A 12,175-nucleotide genomic window follows, 5' to 3' on the forward strand; every position below is an offset into this window, starting at 1 on the left:
GTGCCACCTCTGCTCTTTTCTGGGACTCTGTTCCAGATTGGTCAGTGCTATGGGGGCATTTTGAGTGTGGGGGTTTTTATATTTGTTCCTCCCCTCTCCTCTTCCTCCCCCCGAAGTTGGTTGCAAACGTAACTCATGGAGTCAATGGCTGTGCAAAGTGAGTAGAGGCATCCAATCTAAGCTGTCAATTTCTTCTAAAATTAATTATTAAACAGCTTGAATTTTTAAGCTGAAAAAATACTACAGGTATAGAACACTATGGTTATTTTCCAGAAAGAGAATTTCTCCTATATTCCAGAAAAGGAAGCTCTCCTATTCTAATCCCATCAGGGATACTTCAGCCAAATGTATTCTCAGTGACAGTAGTGGATCACATTTTAGAACCCATGCTGTGCTAAGTGCCAAGCTAGGTGACCTACTGGTTCTTCCTGGCCTTTAAGATGAGGACTCTTCCAGTTTTTTGAAGATCATTTGAAAGGATAGTTCTGGAAGCCACTGTATTAGTGTATGCACAGGAGGTGCTGGTGACACAGCACTGACACAGGTCGGCTGGTCTGCACTGCAGGTCTGACCATGAAACTGGGTGGTGTGTCTTCAAGGGCAGCCCTTTGCACTGCGACCGTGACTATACTTTTTTCTTGATAGTTTTGGATGCTTTTCTTGCTAGCAAACACAGAGCAGTGTGGCCTTGTGTTTAAATCTCCTTTCCAAGGGCATCTGTATATTTCACAACTTCCTTCCCATATTTTTTTTCTGAAATTAGAAGTTGCTTGTACAGGAATAAAAATAGATGCCAATACAGGGTAAAAACACTTAGAAAAACAAGGGGGTTAGGGGTATAATTTTTAAGGTCAGAACCTATTTTAAGATTTCTTCATCTCGCTTTTCATTACGGGTCTTTTGAGTTCTATCTGTAAGTTTTGAATAGGCTGGCAGCAGAAGTTCTCGGATCTGTAAGGGTCTGTGAGTGGGTTGCATTTTTGTTTGCATACTTGAACTATTTTTAAAACATTGTTCCTAAATGTGTTGTTATGCCACCACTTACTGTATTTTCTGCCATGGAATGCAAGCGATTTACTTTAGCAAGAAAAGAAGCAATTGTCACTTTTATTTACTAACTTTACTCCAAAGAATGCAAAATGTATTTTGATTTTCAGTAGAAATTAGGGAAGGGGGAAAGAAGAGTATATAAAAAATAGTGATTTACTAATTGGTAACATTGTCAAAGCATTTTTTTTTGCAGCTCCATTGAATTGTTTCTTCTTATTTGTAGTGCATTCTTGTGCTATATATGGCTATAAGTATACAAAACATAGAAACAGGCTATATAAATATATATTTCAACATGGTGAACAATGATTTTTTTTATCTAGTAATATATAACTGACAGTTTCTATCAGTAATGTCTGAAGAATGATGTAAAATAAAAGACAAGTATGTGGCTGGAATATTGTTGCAGAAGACAAAATGGATTTTGATACTAGGTTCACAAGGTAGATTCTTGACCTTGTGGTATTTAATGATTTCCTTTACCCTAGTAGGATCTTTTTTATTATTCTTTTTATTTTATTTATTTTATTTTTAAATGTCTGCAGTTCCTTATGAAGTCAGACACTCTACTCACCAGCAAGATGGACCATCATCAGGGAATTACGGAGCCAAGCCTTCACTCACCTGCTCAACTCCAAATCGGGTAATGAGTTACATGTTTTTCTTTAGTAGTACTACTAATAAAACAACAGAGAAAGAAAAAAAGGGCAGAAAAATTCTCACATCAGAAGTAAGAAGTGTTCTTCATGGTGTTTTTAAAGTAGAGGCTGAAACATGCTTTTTTAGTATATGAAAAAGAAAATAAAAAGCCGATGGGGAAGGAGGAATTAAAATAAATAGTCCAATTAATTAAATTGCTGAAGCTAAGTAGAAGTAGTATCAAAGAGCATAGATAGGAAAACTATACTAAGAATCTTCAGTTAAAAAGTAAAAAAAAAAAAGAAATTGAGGTTATCCTAGCAGAAGTAAAAGTTTTCATTTAAAACCTATGAGGTTTCACAGAGATTCTTGTTTGATTTAGAATGTTGTCTGTAACACATGCACAGAATTTATGGCCTAATATTTTGTGTATTGTTTTTTCACCCCAGTTGGTTAAATCACATTGCAAATAGAATAAATTATTTTCTGACAGTATTTTTGGTTTTATGAGATGGGTCTTATGTTTTCCTGCTTTTTGCAAGAGCAGATCTTTCCAATGTTCCTGCATACCTGCTGTGCATTTATTATGTGAACAGGTAGTTTACCCTAAGGATTAGCTTTTCCTAAATAAGTAAGACTCAGAGACTCTGTGCCTTTTCCCAAGTGCTTAGCACTCAACACCCATATTAAAATGTCACTTGAGCCTCAGGAAAAGATGTATAGGTAGTGTCGCGTAATTTGTGCTAACTTGAAAGGAAAGTGAGTGCATTTGTGTAGCGCTTTGAAATGAAAATTAGTTTAAGGCTTTATGATGTTGCCCGTTTCGGGGATCTTTTGATGTATTTCAGAACAAGTGTTTTGTGTTTGCTTCTTAGGAAGTGGACAGGTTTGTCAGAGAAAGGGTTTCAGAGCTGGTTGGAGTCAGGCTATTGTTAATTCTTGTCCTTCCTCTTTAAAAGCATTGTCATCCAGGCCTTTATCTTGACTATTAAGTCATTACACTTTAACAAAGGTAGTAACTGTACCAGCAGCCCTCTTCTAGACATCACCACTCAACCTACCAAACATACAGACCTCCCTTAGACAACTCAATCAGAAAACAAAGACAAAAATGGACAAAATGTCCTTTTCATCCAAAATATTCTTCTTCCCAAAGTAGGATTTTTTTACCTAAACCTTAGGAAGTGACAGAGGGTTGAGGAGGTCTCAAGAGTTTTGCATGTCTCTCTGGCTTGGTGTAATGTGTTCTTGAGTTACTTGGGGCACATAGAAGGTCCAGAAGTGGTGTAGCTCTGTAATAACTAAATGTATACTTTCTTAGAAAAGCTAAGTTGTCATGCACTGTGCTGCATAAATACAGCTTTAGGTCCTTTACTGTTTCCATCCATTTCAGGTGTACAGTGTGCATTTCAGTTTTGTAATGCGTGGCAGCCAAAATGAACCCCTAAAATAAATCCAAAGGTAATAAATTTTGACATGGACTTTGCTTTTTTGCAGTCAGCAGTTTTAAGATTTCTTTTTTTCTTTTAGCTTGGGTCATGTAAGACTTCCTTTAATTGTCTGGGTAAAGATGCCTAACATTAGCCTCAGCTTGACTGGAAAAGTAGTGAGACAGTAGTCTGTGTGGCTGTTTCTGCTTCACATCTTTTTAAAATGCGTATTTTAAATGTGAATCACTCCCTAACAGAACAGAGTGAGTGTGGTTTCTTGAGGTGCCCAGTGCTCTTCTACCCCACCACTGGTGGCTGGTACCAGTGTCCCTCCCTTCAGTCTCTTTCAGCAGAGCGGGAGCAACAGGACAGCAGCACCCATTATTCAGATGACCCTTGGAGGATAACGGAGGAGCAGCGAGACTACTATATCAACCAGTTCAGGTCCCTGCAGCCTGACCTGAACTCCTTTGTTTCAGGTAATTTCTACCAAACACCATGCATGTCAAACAGAGGGACCAGGTTGAGAAGTGAGAAGTATTAAGTAGATAAATTAATTATTTTTTTCTGTCTGGGGTGAGCTTATGAGAAAAAATTGGTTGTGGCAGACAGCTCAAAGAGCAAACCAGTCCTGTGGCTATTATGTTTTTCTTAAATATCCTCATTTTAGAAAACATTGTATCTAAAGGAGAAGTGTTGGCAATTCAGCAGAAATTAAAAGTGAGCTCGCTGTATTTCATCCACTGTATTTGTGGATCACATCTGCAGTGTATACTGAGCTGAAAAACTTAGGTTATATATTGAGCTTAGGGTTGTGCTTGCTTTCCCAGCAGAAATGTGGCAGCGTTCATGGGATGAAAGTGAAGCATGCAGTTAACTGTCACATGTGGCCAAGCCTGAGTGTTTATGCCTCTGCAGACTGAGATTTTGATCTTCAGGTGATTAGAAGCAAATCCTGGATAGCACACACATGCTAAAAGTATTGTTAACAGCATGAGATTACCTTTCCATCCTGAATAGGAGGATCAGGGTGCTCATGAGAGTCACTGTGGGTATAGGCAGTACCTTTCATGCTTGGTTTGGTAAGGAAGACATCATAGTTTGTAAACAGAGGTGTTCTTACTGAGCCCTGCTGGATTACTAGGGTTCAGGAGGCTTGGATCCAGCTGAAAATTTAAATAACTTGCTGCTGACAGAAATTAGTGCTTCACCAGTTCTTTGCCTCAGTTAAGACTCTTTCATATAATCTTGAAAGAGAAAATGGTTGTCCAACAACACTGTATTTCCTCAAAGACTTATTATATGTCTGGAACTGTGTATGCATGTATATATGCATATACAGCCTCTCAGGTAGTTGTGCGTTTTCCTTTATGTTGAGCAAGGTGCTCAGGCAGTCCTTGCCTATCTAAAATTACTGTTTATAAATGGTAAATTTAAGCTTCCACAGCATCCGAACATAACTAAGCTGTAGAAGTCCTTGCTACAGCGCGTTGTGGACACTAGAGGTTTGTTCAGGTTCAGGAAGTTATTTGAGAAATCTGTGATTGAAGAAATCTGTCATAAGTTACTGAATATTTAAGTGCTACCCCTGGTTGAGAAAGTTCCTGAATTGCACGTGGTCATAGGGTGGGGGATGTTCTGGAGGTACGTTGTTATCACATGGTTTCTTCATGGTTACATACTCCTCTCTTGGTATCAGGTGTTGGAGAGGACATGGCTGTGCTAGGCAAATCTTGGACAGCTTTTCTTATGTACTGCAGTGGGTGATCTGTCCTGAATGCCCAAGGGGAAAAGGAGTATAGATCTGGAAGTCTGTGCTTCATGTTGCCTTATGTTTTGTAAGAGCCTGTATCCAGCTAGGGCTTCCCGATAACCCTGATAGCCTATGCATATGGGATGGTGAAGAAGCGACTGTGTTAGCTAGGAGAAGAATGAGAAGGACTGTTGTGGCAGGATGAATGAGAATGTCTGCAGCAGGACAGTAGCAGGACAGAATCTCCTTCTTCCCCTTCCCCCAAAAATCTGAGCCTGAAGGGAAAAATCATGGTTAAAGCTGCGTCTTGGGAGAGCAGTGTAGATGCTACAGCACTGTACTGCCACACACATGGCTTTGAGTGAAGTAGAGTTGTTTGTGTCTGTTATTTCATCATTAGTGACATAGTAATTATGCTGGTTAGAACTGCTAGTACTAAAGCATGTTTTCCTTTCTTCAGTTTTTCCTATATGGAGGGATTGGGGAAATGAGGTCAACAGCTCTGTCTGGCTTTCTCTGTCACTTATTCAGCAAGAGACAAATGGTCCAACAGCCGTAGTAGCGTTCAGTTAATCTGAGTGTCTCTTGGATGTAAAGATACCAGCTGCTTCTGGCATGGCAGCTCTGGTCAAAGGTAAATAATTGGAGAACTAATTTCCAATGGTTGATAAGGCATGGTTTCCCAACAGGTTCTGTGGCAAAGAATTTCTTCACAAAATCAAAGCTGCCCATCCCAGAGCTTTCTCACATCTGGTAAGTACTGTAATAAGTGTTGGGGATGTGTATCCTTGTATTTCAACCCCCCCCTTTTTTTTTTCATAAAAGATGCTTAATTCAAGAGTTCTTGTTAAATTCTGAAAAGTGTCTTCAATTATGATTATTGCTCTTATCTCCAGAATCACTTTCAGGCCCAAGCAGCAGGGTGCTCATTGATCTTCCTGACACGCTTGTTTTCTGGGGAGATGTTCACCTACTCAGTGGGACTGGGAAGGTTTGAAGAGATATATAACTGAGAGCTGTTCTTAAGAAGCATCATTAGCTCCATGAAAGTGATGTTTTTTCATTAAATGACACAGAGGAGAAGCACCTCTGGAATGTTTTAGATGTGTTGTTGGTTTTATGTTTCTGGCTGTGTTTTGTCAGAGGAGGCCTAATTAATGCCTAATTTTTAGTAAGTACAGCTACATAATTCATCAGTGCTTTTCTAATGAACCAGTATACTTTTAATGAGCTTATTTAGAAATGATTGCAGATGGAACTGTACATGATAAAAATTGACAATAAACAACATGGTGCTTTGTAATTCAGTGTCATCCTTGCATCTCAGATAGGAAGAACAGTTTTAAACATTGATCAGAAATGGTGATAGAATTTATATATGCTTTTATAAAGAGAAATGAGAAAAAAGCTTGCAAGAGCTTAAACATCTGTTGGGGTCAAAGAATATGTCTGGAATCTTTTCAAAAGTTGTGAAAATAAAAAAAAATAAAACCCAAACAACTGAAGAAACATAGTGTTGGGGGAAGTGAATATTGGAATTTAAATTTAAAAATACTAAAGAAGAATGGATTAACCCAGTATGTTAACAAAACATGTTTTCTTTTTATTGCTGACACAAGTTGTTCTCTGTGCAAAATTTAAAGAAAAGTATTCCTTTCTAGTAGATAATTATAATTTTGTGATGTGATGTGTCAGGTCATGTTGCTGTGTTAAACACATGGGAGGTTTCAGTCTTCTTCACTATAACCTCAACAGCTTGAAAAAATCTCATTACTTTCAAAGAGTAGGAAGTTATGTGTTTATCTGCTTTAGTCCATGATAAAATATTACTCAGTTCTTGCAAATAGTGAATTTATAAAATTGAATTCTTGCATTTATGAAGAGCGGTTTTAGTGCTTAAGAAGAATCCTAGAATTAGAACTGCTTTAGTGGGAAGTTAACAATAACATTTAAACTTGTGAAGATCATTAATTTAACTCTTTTCTTGAAGCTAGTCAGTGGTGCTAACTAACCATTGCTGAAGTCTGTAACCTTCTCTGCTTGAACTGGTTTAAGATCCTGCATGGATTGGTGAAAAGTGCTTTCAACCTTTGGAAAGTTAATTTCACCCTTGGAAGTACAAGATACATATTTCATGTTCTAAAATATGCATATCATATTTTATGGTATGATATATAACAAAAAATTTACTTAATTAAAAAAGCAAAATGTGACAAGTCACTATAGAAATGGTTTGGGGTGGAAGGGCCTTCAAAGGTCATCTAGTCTGACTCCCCTCCAATGAGCAGGGACATCTTAAACTACATCAGGTTGCTCAGAACCACATCCGGCCTGGCCTTGAACACTACCAGGAATGGGGCAGCCACAGCTTCTCTGGGCAACCTGTGCCCGTATTTTACCACCCTCATTGTAAAGAATTTTTTCCTCACATCCAGCCTGAATGTCCCCTCTTTTATTTTAAAACCATTGCCCCTTGTCCTGTCATAACAGGCCCTGCTGAAAAGTCTCACCACATCTTTCTTATAGGCTTCTTTTAAAGGCCCCAATAAATTAACTTGTTTCATCTTCATGAGACAAAGTTAGAATGAAGTGCAAATGAGAGATGTTCATCTTGTATTAAAATATTCCTTCTCAAAGTTGCATTTCTGTCTCCCATGTGATTGCACACGTACATTTCCCTGAGGTAATGGCTTGGAAAACATGTGTCTCTTGTATCCACAGGGAGCTGAGCGATGTGGATTGTGATGGGGCGCTGACACTCCCGGAGTTTTGTGCTGCTTTCCACCTTGTGGTTGCAAGGAAGAATGGTTACCAGCTGCCCAAGACACTGCCGGAAACACTGCTGCCAGAGTACCTCCAAGCAGGTAATGTCTCTGTGGGAGGTCATGTTCCTGCTGCCACCTTAGGAACCCAGTGTGCCTGTAAGACAGGTTTCATGTTCCATCCTGCAGGTAGGATGGCTCTCCAGGTGCTTTCTAATGCATACGTTTTTAATGTTGCTGTAAAAGTAATGTATAAAAGCAAAAAATAGCTATGCAAAGTGTAGCAGTTACCTGCTTCTTTATGTCTGCCTCTTCCCTCAAGTGTGCTTCAGGTGTCGTTATAGCTAAAATGGCAGATGATATCCATAGCAAAGATAATCCAGTGACTCTTCTGATGATTTTTTCCATAAGTATTTGTCTCTTGAAGACGTATTGAAAACGAGACTGGACTACTTTAGAACTTAGTATGCCAGTATATTTTGTTAGATGCAGTACTGGTTTATATCAAAGGTTGATTTTTTTTTTTCTCTTGTAATTTATTTTATGTAATCCACAGATTCTTCTATAAGCAATTTACAGTAATGATGGGGGGATTACAACAATTTGTGTAGTACAGGGATGAATTAATCGGAAATATAACATACGTCGGTAAGAAAGTGCAGTAAGAGACCTGCCCCTTCATTTGTTCTCTTCAGTTATGTCTCTTTTAATTATAAATGAGCATTGAAATACATACTGTTCCATCTAAAAAATGTGCATGACTTTCTAGGGCAAGGAGGATTAATCACAGATGATAATTACAGTGCTAAGGGATAATATTTAAGACCTAATAAAATCTCCATTGAATTTGATGACTCTGAATATATTAAAAGACAGGAAAAGAGCTAATCAAGCTGCTGTTAGGAAAATTAAATGTTCACCCTGTATCAGATTTGTGAAGTAATTTCTGGTGGAGTCATGTTCCTTATAATTCACTATCTTCATACCCAAAGTGAGAAGCTCCTCTAAAACCTGCACTTCCAAGTCGTCTTCTCTTTTAGTCTCTCTAATTACATTCCCTTTTCATAATTACAGCTACCCTTTCCCTCCAGGACCACCACTTTGTTCGCTACTCTTGCGCCTCATGATAATGAGCTTGTAAGCAGGTTCTTTTAGTGTGTCTTCACATCAAGCCTTTTTGGGTAAAACCACAATGGAAATACTTATCTCTAGTTGTAGGGAATTGTAATGTCTATGGGAGGAAAAGCATGGCAAGCTGTGGTTGTTGCCTGGAGGAGTCCTCCATTTCCCTAATTTCCCCCTTTCAGCACTGGGGTCTTAACCATTTCTTCTAGGTAATTGTTTCATGGTGTTGTACGCAACCAAGCATTTCAAGCTGATGTATGTGGAAGAGAGGACTGGTTATTGTGGACACTTTAAATTCCTCAGCTAATATGCTAATTCTGGTCAGCTTGAGGATCTGAAAATGTCTTGTGCTTGTTCTTCTACCTAGTCAGGATTCAAAAATCTGTCATTTGAAAGACTCGCATTAATAAAAAGAACAGCATCCCAACACACTATGAATAGCATAGAGCCTGGTTGTATCAACCTCTGAAATTAAAGCAGTAGTAAGTAGGCAAGTACCTCATACACATGCCTAAAGTCCTGAAATGTCAAGAAACTGTTTTCATGTTTCCATAATAACCCCAATGAGGATTACTGGAAACTGCTTTTCATGAGGTTCGTTAGGTATTAGTTTCAGAATGAGGCAAAATTTGGTTAAAGTGAAATATTTGCATCTGATAAGAGTACTAAAGCTTCAAATAAAGTGACTTGGAGCATAAGACAGAGCATTTAAGAAAGATTTAATCTTGCTGTTTTATGGCTCGTTCTGTAAACTGCAAGCACAGGTTCCAGTGCTGTCCTGGCACAGCTTCATTAAAAATCTGACTCACTACCTCCTTTTCTGAAAGTTTTTATTTAAAACTAATTTAGAGAATCTGTAAAGCTATTTGTCCTGTATGTAACCCACTGTATTGTAAGTTAAGAAAGATTGCAAGAGCTTAATTTATGCAGGAAAATTAGATGCTAGTCAGAAACTAGAAATTTGATGTCCAAACTGATTATTCTGCCTTTCAGTATATTTCATGTTGAAGAGCTCAACATGACCTGGCAATGTGCAGTTGCAGCTCAGAAAGCCAAGCGTATGCTGAGCTGCATCAAAAAATGAGTGTGACCAGCAAATTCAGGGAGGTGATTCTCCCTCTCTGTTCTGCTTTCATGAGACCCTACCTGCAATACTGTGTTCAGCTCTGGGGTCCCCAACATAAGAGGGACATAGAGCTGTTGGAGCGAGTTCAGAGGAGGCCACAAAGATGATCGGAGGGCTGGAGCACCTCTGCTATGAAGACAGGCTGAGAGAGTTGGGGCTGTTCAGCCTGGAGAAGGCTCAAGGGGAACCTTAGAGAGCAGCCTTCCAGTACCTAAAGGGGGCCTATGATAGAGCTGGAGAGGGACGTTTCACAAGGGCCTGTAGAGGTAGGACAAGGGGGAATGGCTTTAACTAAAAGAAGGTGGATTTAGACCAGGTAATAGGAAGATGTTCTTCACTGTGGGGGTGGGGAGACATTGGAACAGGTTGATGGGAGAAGCTGTGGCTGCCCCATCCTTGGAAGTATCACAGTATCACAGTATGCTAGAGATTGGAAGGGACCTCAAAAGATCATCTAGTCCAATCCCCCTGCCGGAGCAGGAGCACCTAGATAAGGTTACACAGGAATGTGTCCAGGCGGGTTTTGAAAATCTCCAGGGAAGGAGACTCCACAACCTCCCTGGGCAGCCTGTTCCAGTGTTCCGTCACCCTCACTGAGAAGAAGTTTCTTCTCAAGTTTAAGTGGAACCTCTTGTGTTCCAGTTTGTGCCCATTACCCCTTGTCCTATCATTGTTTGCCACTGAGTAGAGCCTGGCTCCATGCTCGTGACACTCCCCCTTTATATATTTATATACACTAATAAGGTCACCTCTCAGTCTCCTCTTCTCTTAACTATAGAGACCCAGCTCCCTCAGTCTTTCCTCATAAGGGAGATGCTCCATTCCCTTAATCATCTTCGTTGCCCTGCGCTGGACTCTCTCCAGCAGCTCCCTGTCCTTCTTGAACTGAGGGGCCCAGAACTGGACACAATATTCCAGATGTGGTCTCACCAGGGCAGAGTAGAGGGGAAGGAGGACCTCTCTCGACCTACTAACCACCCCCCTTCTAATACACCCCAGGATGCCATTGGCCTTCTTAGCCACAAGGGCACAGTGTTGGCTCATGGTCATCCTGTTGTCCACTAGGACCCCCAGGTCCCTCTCCCCTACACTAACAGGTCATTCCCCAACCTATACTGGAATCTGGGGTTGTTCCTGCCCAGATGCAGGACTCTACACTTTCCCTTGTTATATTTCATCAAGTTATTCCCTGCCCAACTCTCCAGCCTGTCCAGGTCTCGCTGGATGGAAGCACAGCCTTCTGGCGTGTCAGAGGCCAAGGCTTCATGGGGCTTTGAGCAATGTGGTCTAGTGCAAGGTGTCCCTGTCTGTGGTGGGGGGCTTGGAACTAGATGATCTTTCGGGTCTCTTCCAGCTAGTGCAATAGAAGGGACGTTCTTGTGAATATTCCCATGAGAAGTTAGAGTTGATTTCCTCTCCCCCGTTTTTATTGTTTTTCCCCTCTTTTTAGTGTCATTCAGGTAAAGATGCTATATACTGCAGCATCTAGTGTTTGGTGTCTTTGGTTTTTGCTTCAATTTTAGTGTATAATGTAGATTCCACTATACTTTTCAGTATTTAGAATGTCAAAAAATTGGAGTAGAAGGTTTGGTGAGTGCCTTCAACATTCCTAGGACAACAAAGTATAAACTATGAGGCCAACTTACTTGATACTGGAATGTGAGGAGGAAAAATCCAAATAAATACTTGTTGTTTGGCAGTAAATGTTTGCTAAGAATCACTTCTCCCAAATTTCACAATTATGCCTGCAACAGAAATACATGCTGACCCTTTCATGACATTGATTTACTCAAAATGTAAGACAGATTTTCTTCATGGTGTTTGTCATCTGTGGTGTACAGGTCAGTAGTGATATGCAGAAATGAAGAGCAAATGGTGCTGGAACACATTTTTAAGAAGTGTGTATTAATCAGAGACTTGGCATATCTCTCCCCCCCCTCTTTTTCCTTCACTTGCAGCTTCTTTGAAGCCCATTTGTGACTGTGCACTATTTGATTCTTATTCTGAGCCATTGCCAGGCAGTCAGCAGACTCGGGACTTCAGTCGGTCAGAGGTAAGGAGGCCTGAGTAGAGCAGTTCTCTTGCAGGGCACAGAGGAATAGGCCAGCTTCACAGTGACTGTGGTATGGGTAGCAGCAGATCTGCGAGTCTCTGAGGGGATTTTTAGGAGTCTCCAGGTTTCCCATTAAGCCATCTTGAACCCCTCTCAACAGTTTCTGAAGTGTGTGGAAAGGGCTGACACACTTTTTAAAAGATACTCCCACGTAACAGAGTTTGCAGTAGTCATCAG

The 12,175-nt window shown here is 40.1% G+C and overlaps 1 protein-coding gene across 5 annotated transcripts in view; it reads left to right on the plus strand.

Annotated features, from left to right (window-relative positions):
- REPS2 (RALBP1 associated Eps domain containing 2) overlaps positions 1-12,175 on the plus strand; it is a 99,607-nt gene that overhangs the window by 41,190 nt on the left and 46,242 nt on the right. For all 5 annotated transcript variants that reach the window (XM_061453155.1, XM_061453157.1, XM_061453158.1 and 2 more), the window contains exons 5-9: positions 1,596-1,693; positions 3,460-3,598; positions 5,562-5,625; positions 7,594-7,736; positions 11,844-11,938. In XM_061453155.1, coding sequence (XP_061309139.1) covers positions 1,596-1,693; positions 3,460-3,598; positions 5,562-5,625; positions 7,594-7,736; positions 11,844-11,938 — 539 coding nt within the window. The remainder of the gene's footprint in view (positions 1-1,595; positions 1,694-3,459; positions 3,599-5,561; positions 5,626-7,593; positions 7,737-11,843; positions 11,939-12,175) is intronic.

Source organism: Pezoporus flaviventris, unplaced genomic scaffold, assembly GCF_033815535.1.
Source record: "Pezoporus flaviventris isolate CSIRO_AGI_PZ_B2104156 unplaced genomic scaffold, CSIRO_AGI_Pfla_v1 ptg000015l, whole genome shotgun sequence".
Classification (NCBI taxonomy): Eukaryota; Metazoa; Chordata; class Aves; order Psittaciformes; family Psittacidae; genus Pezoporus; species Pezoporus flaviventris.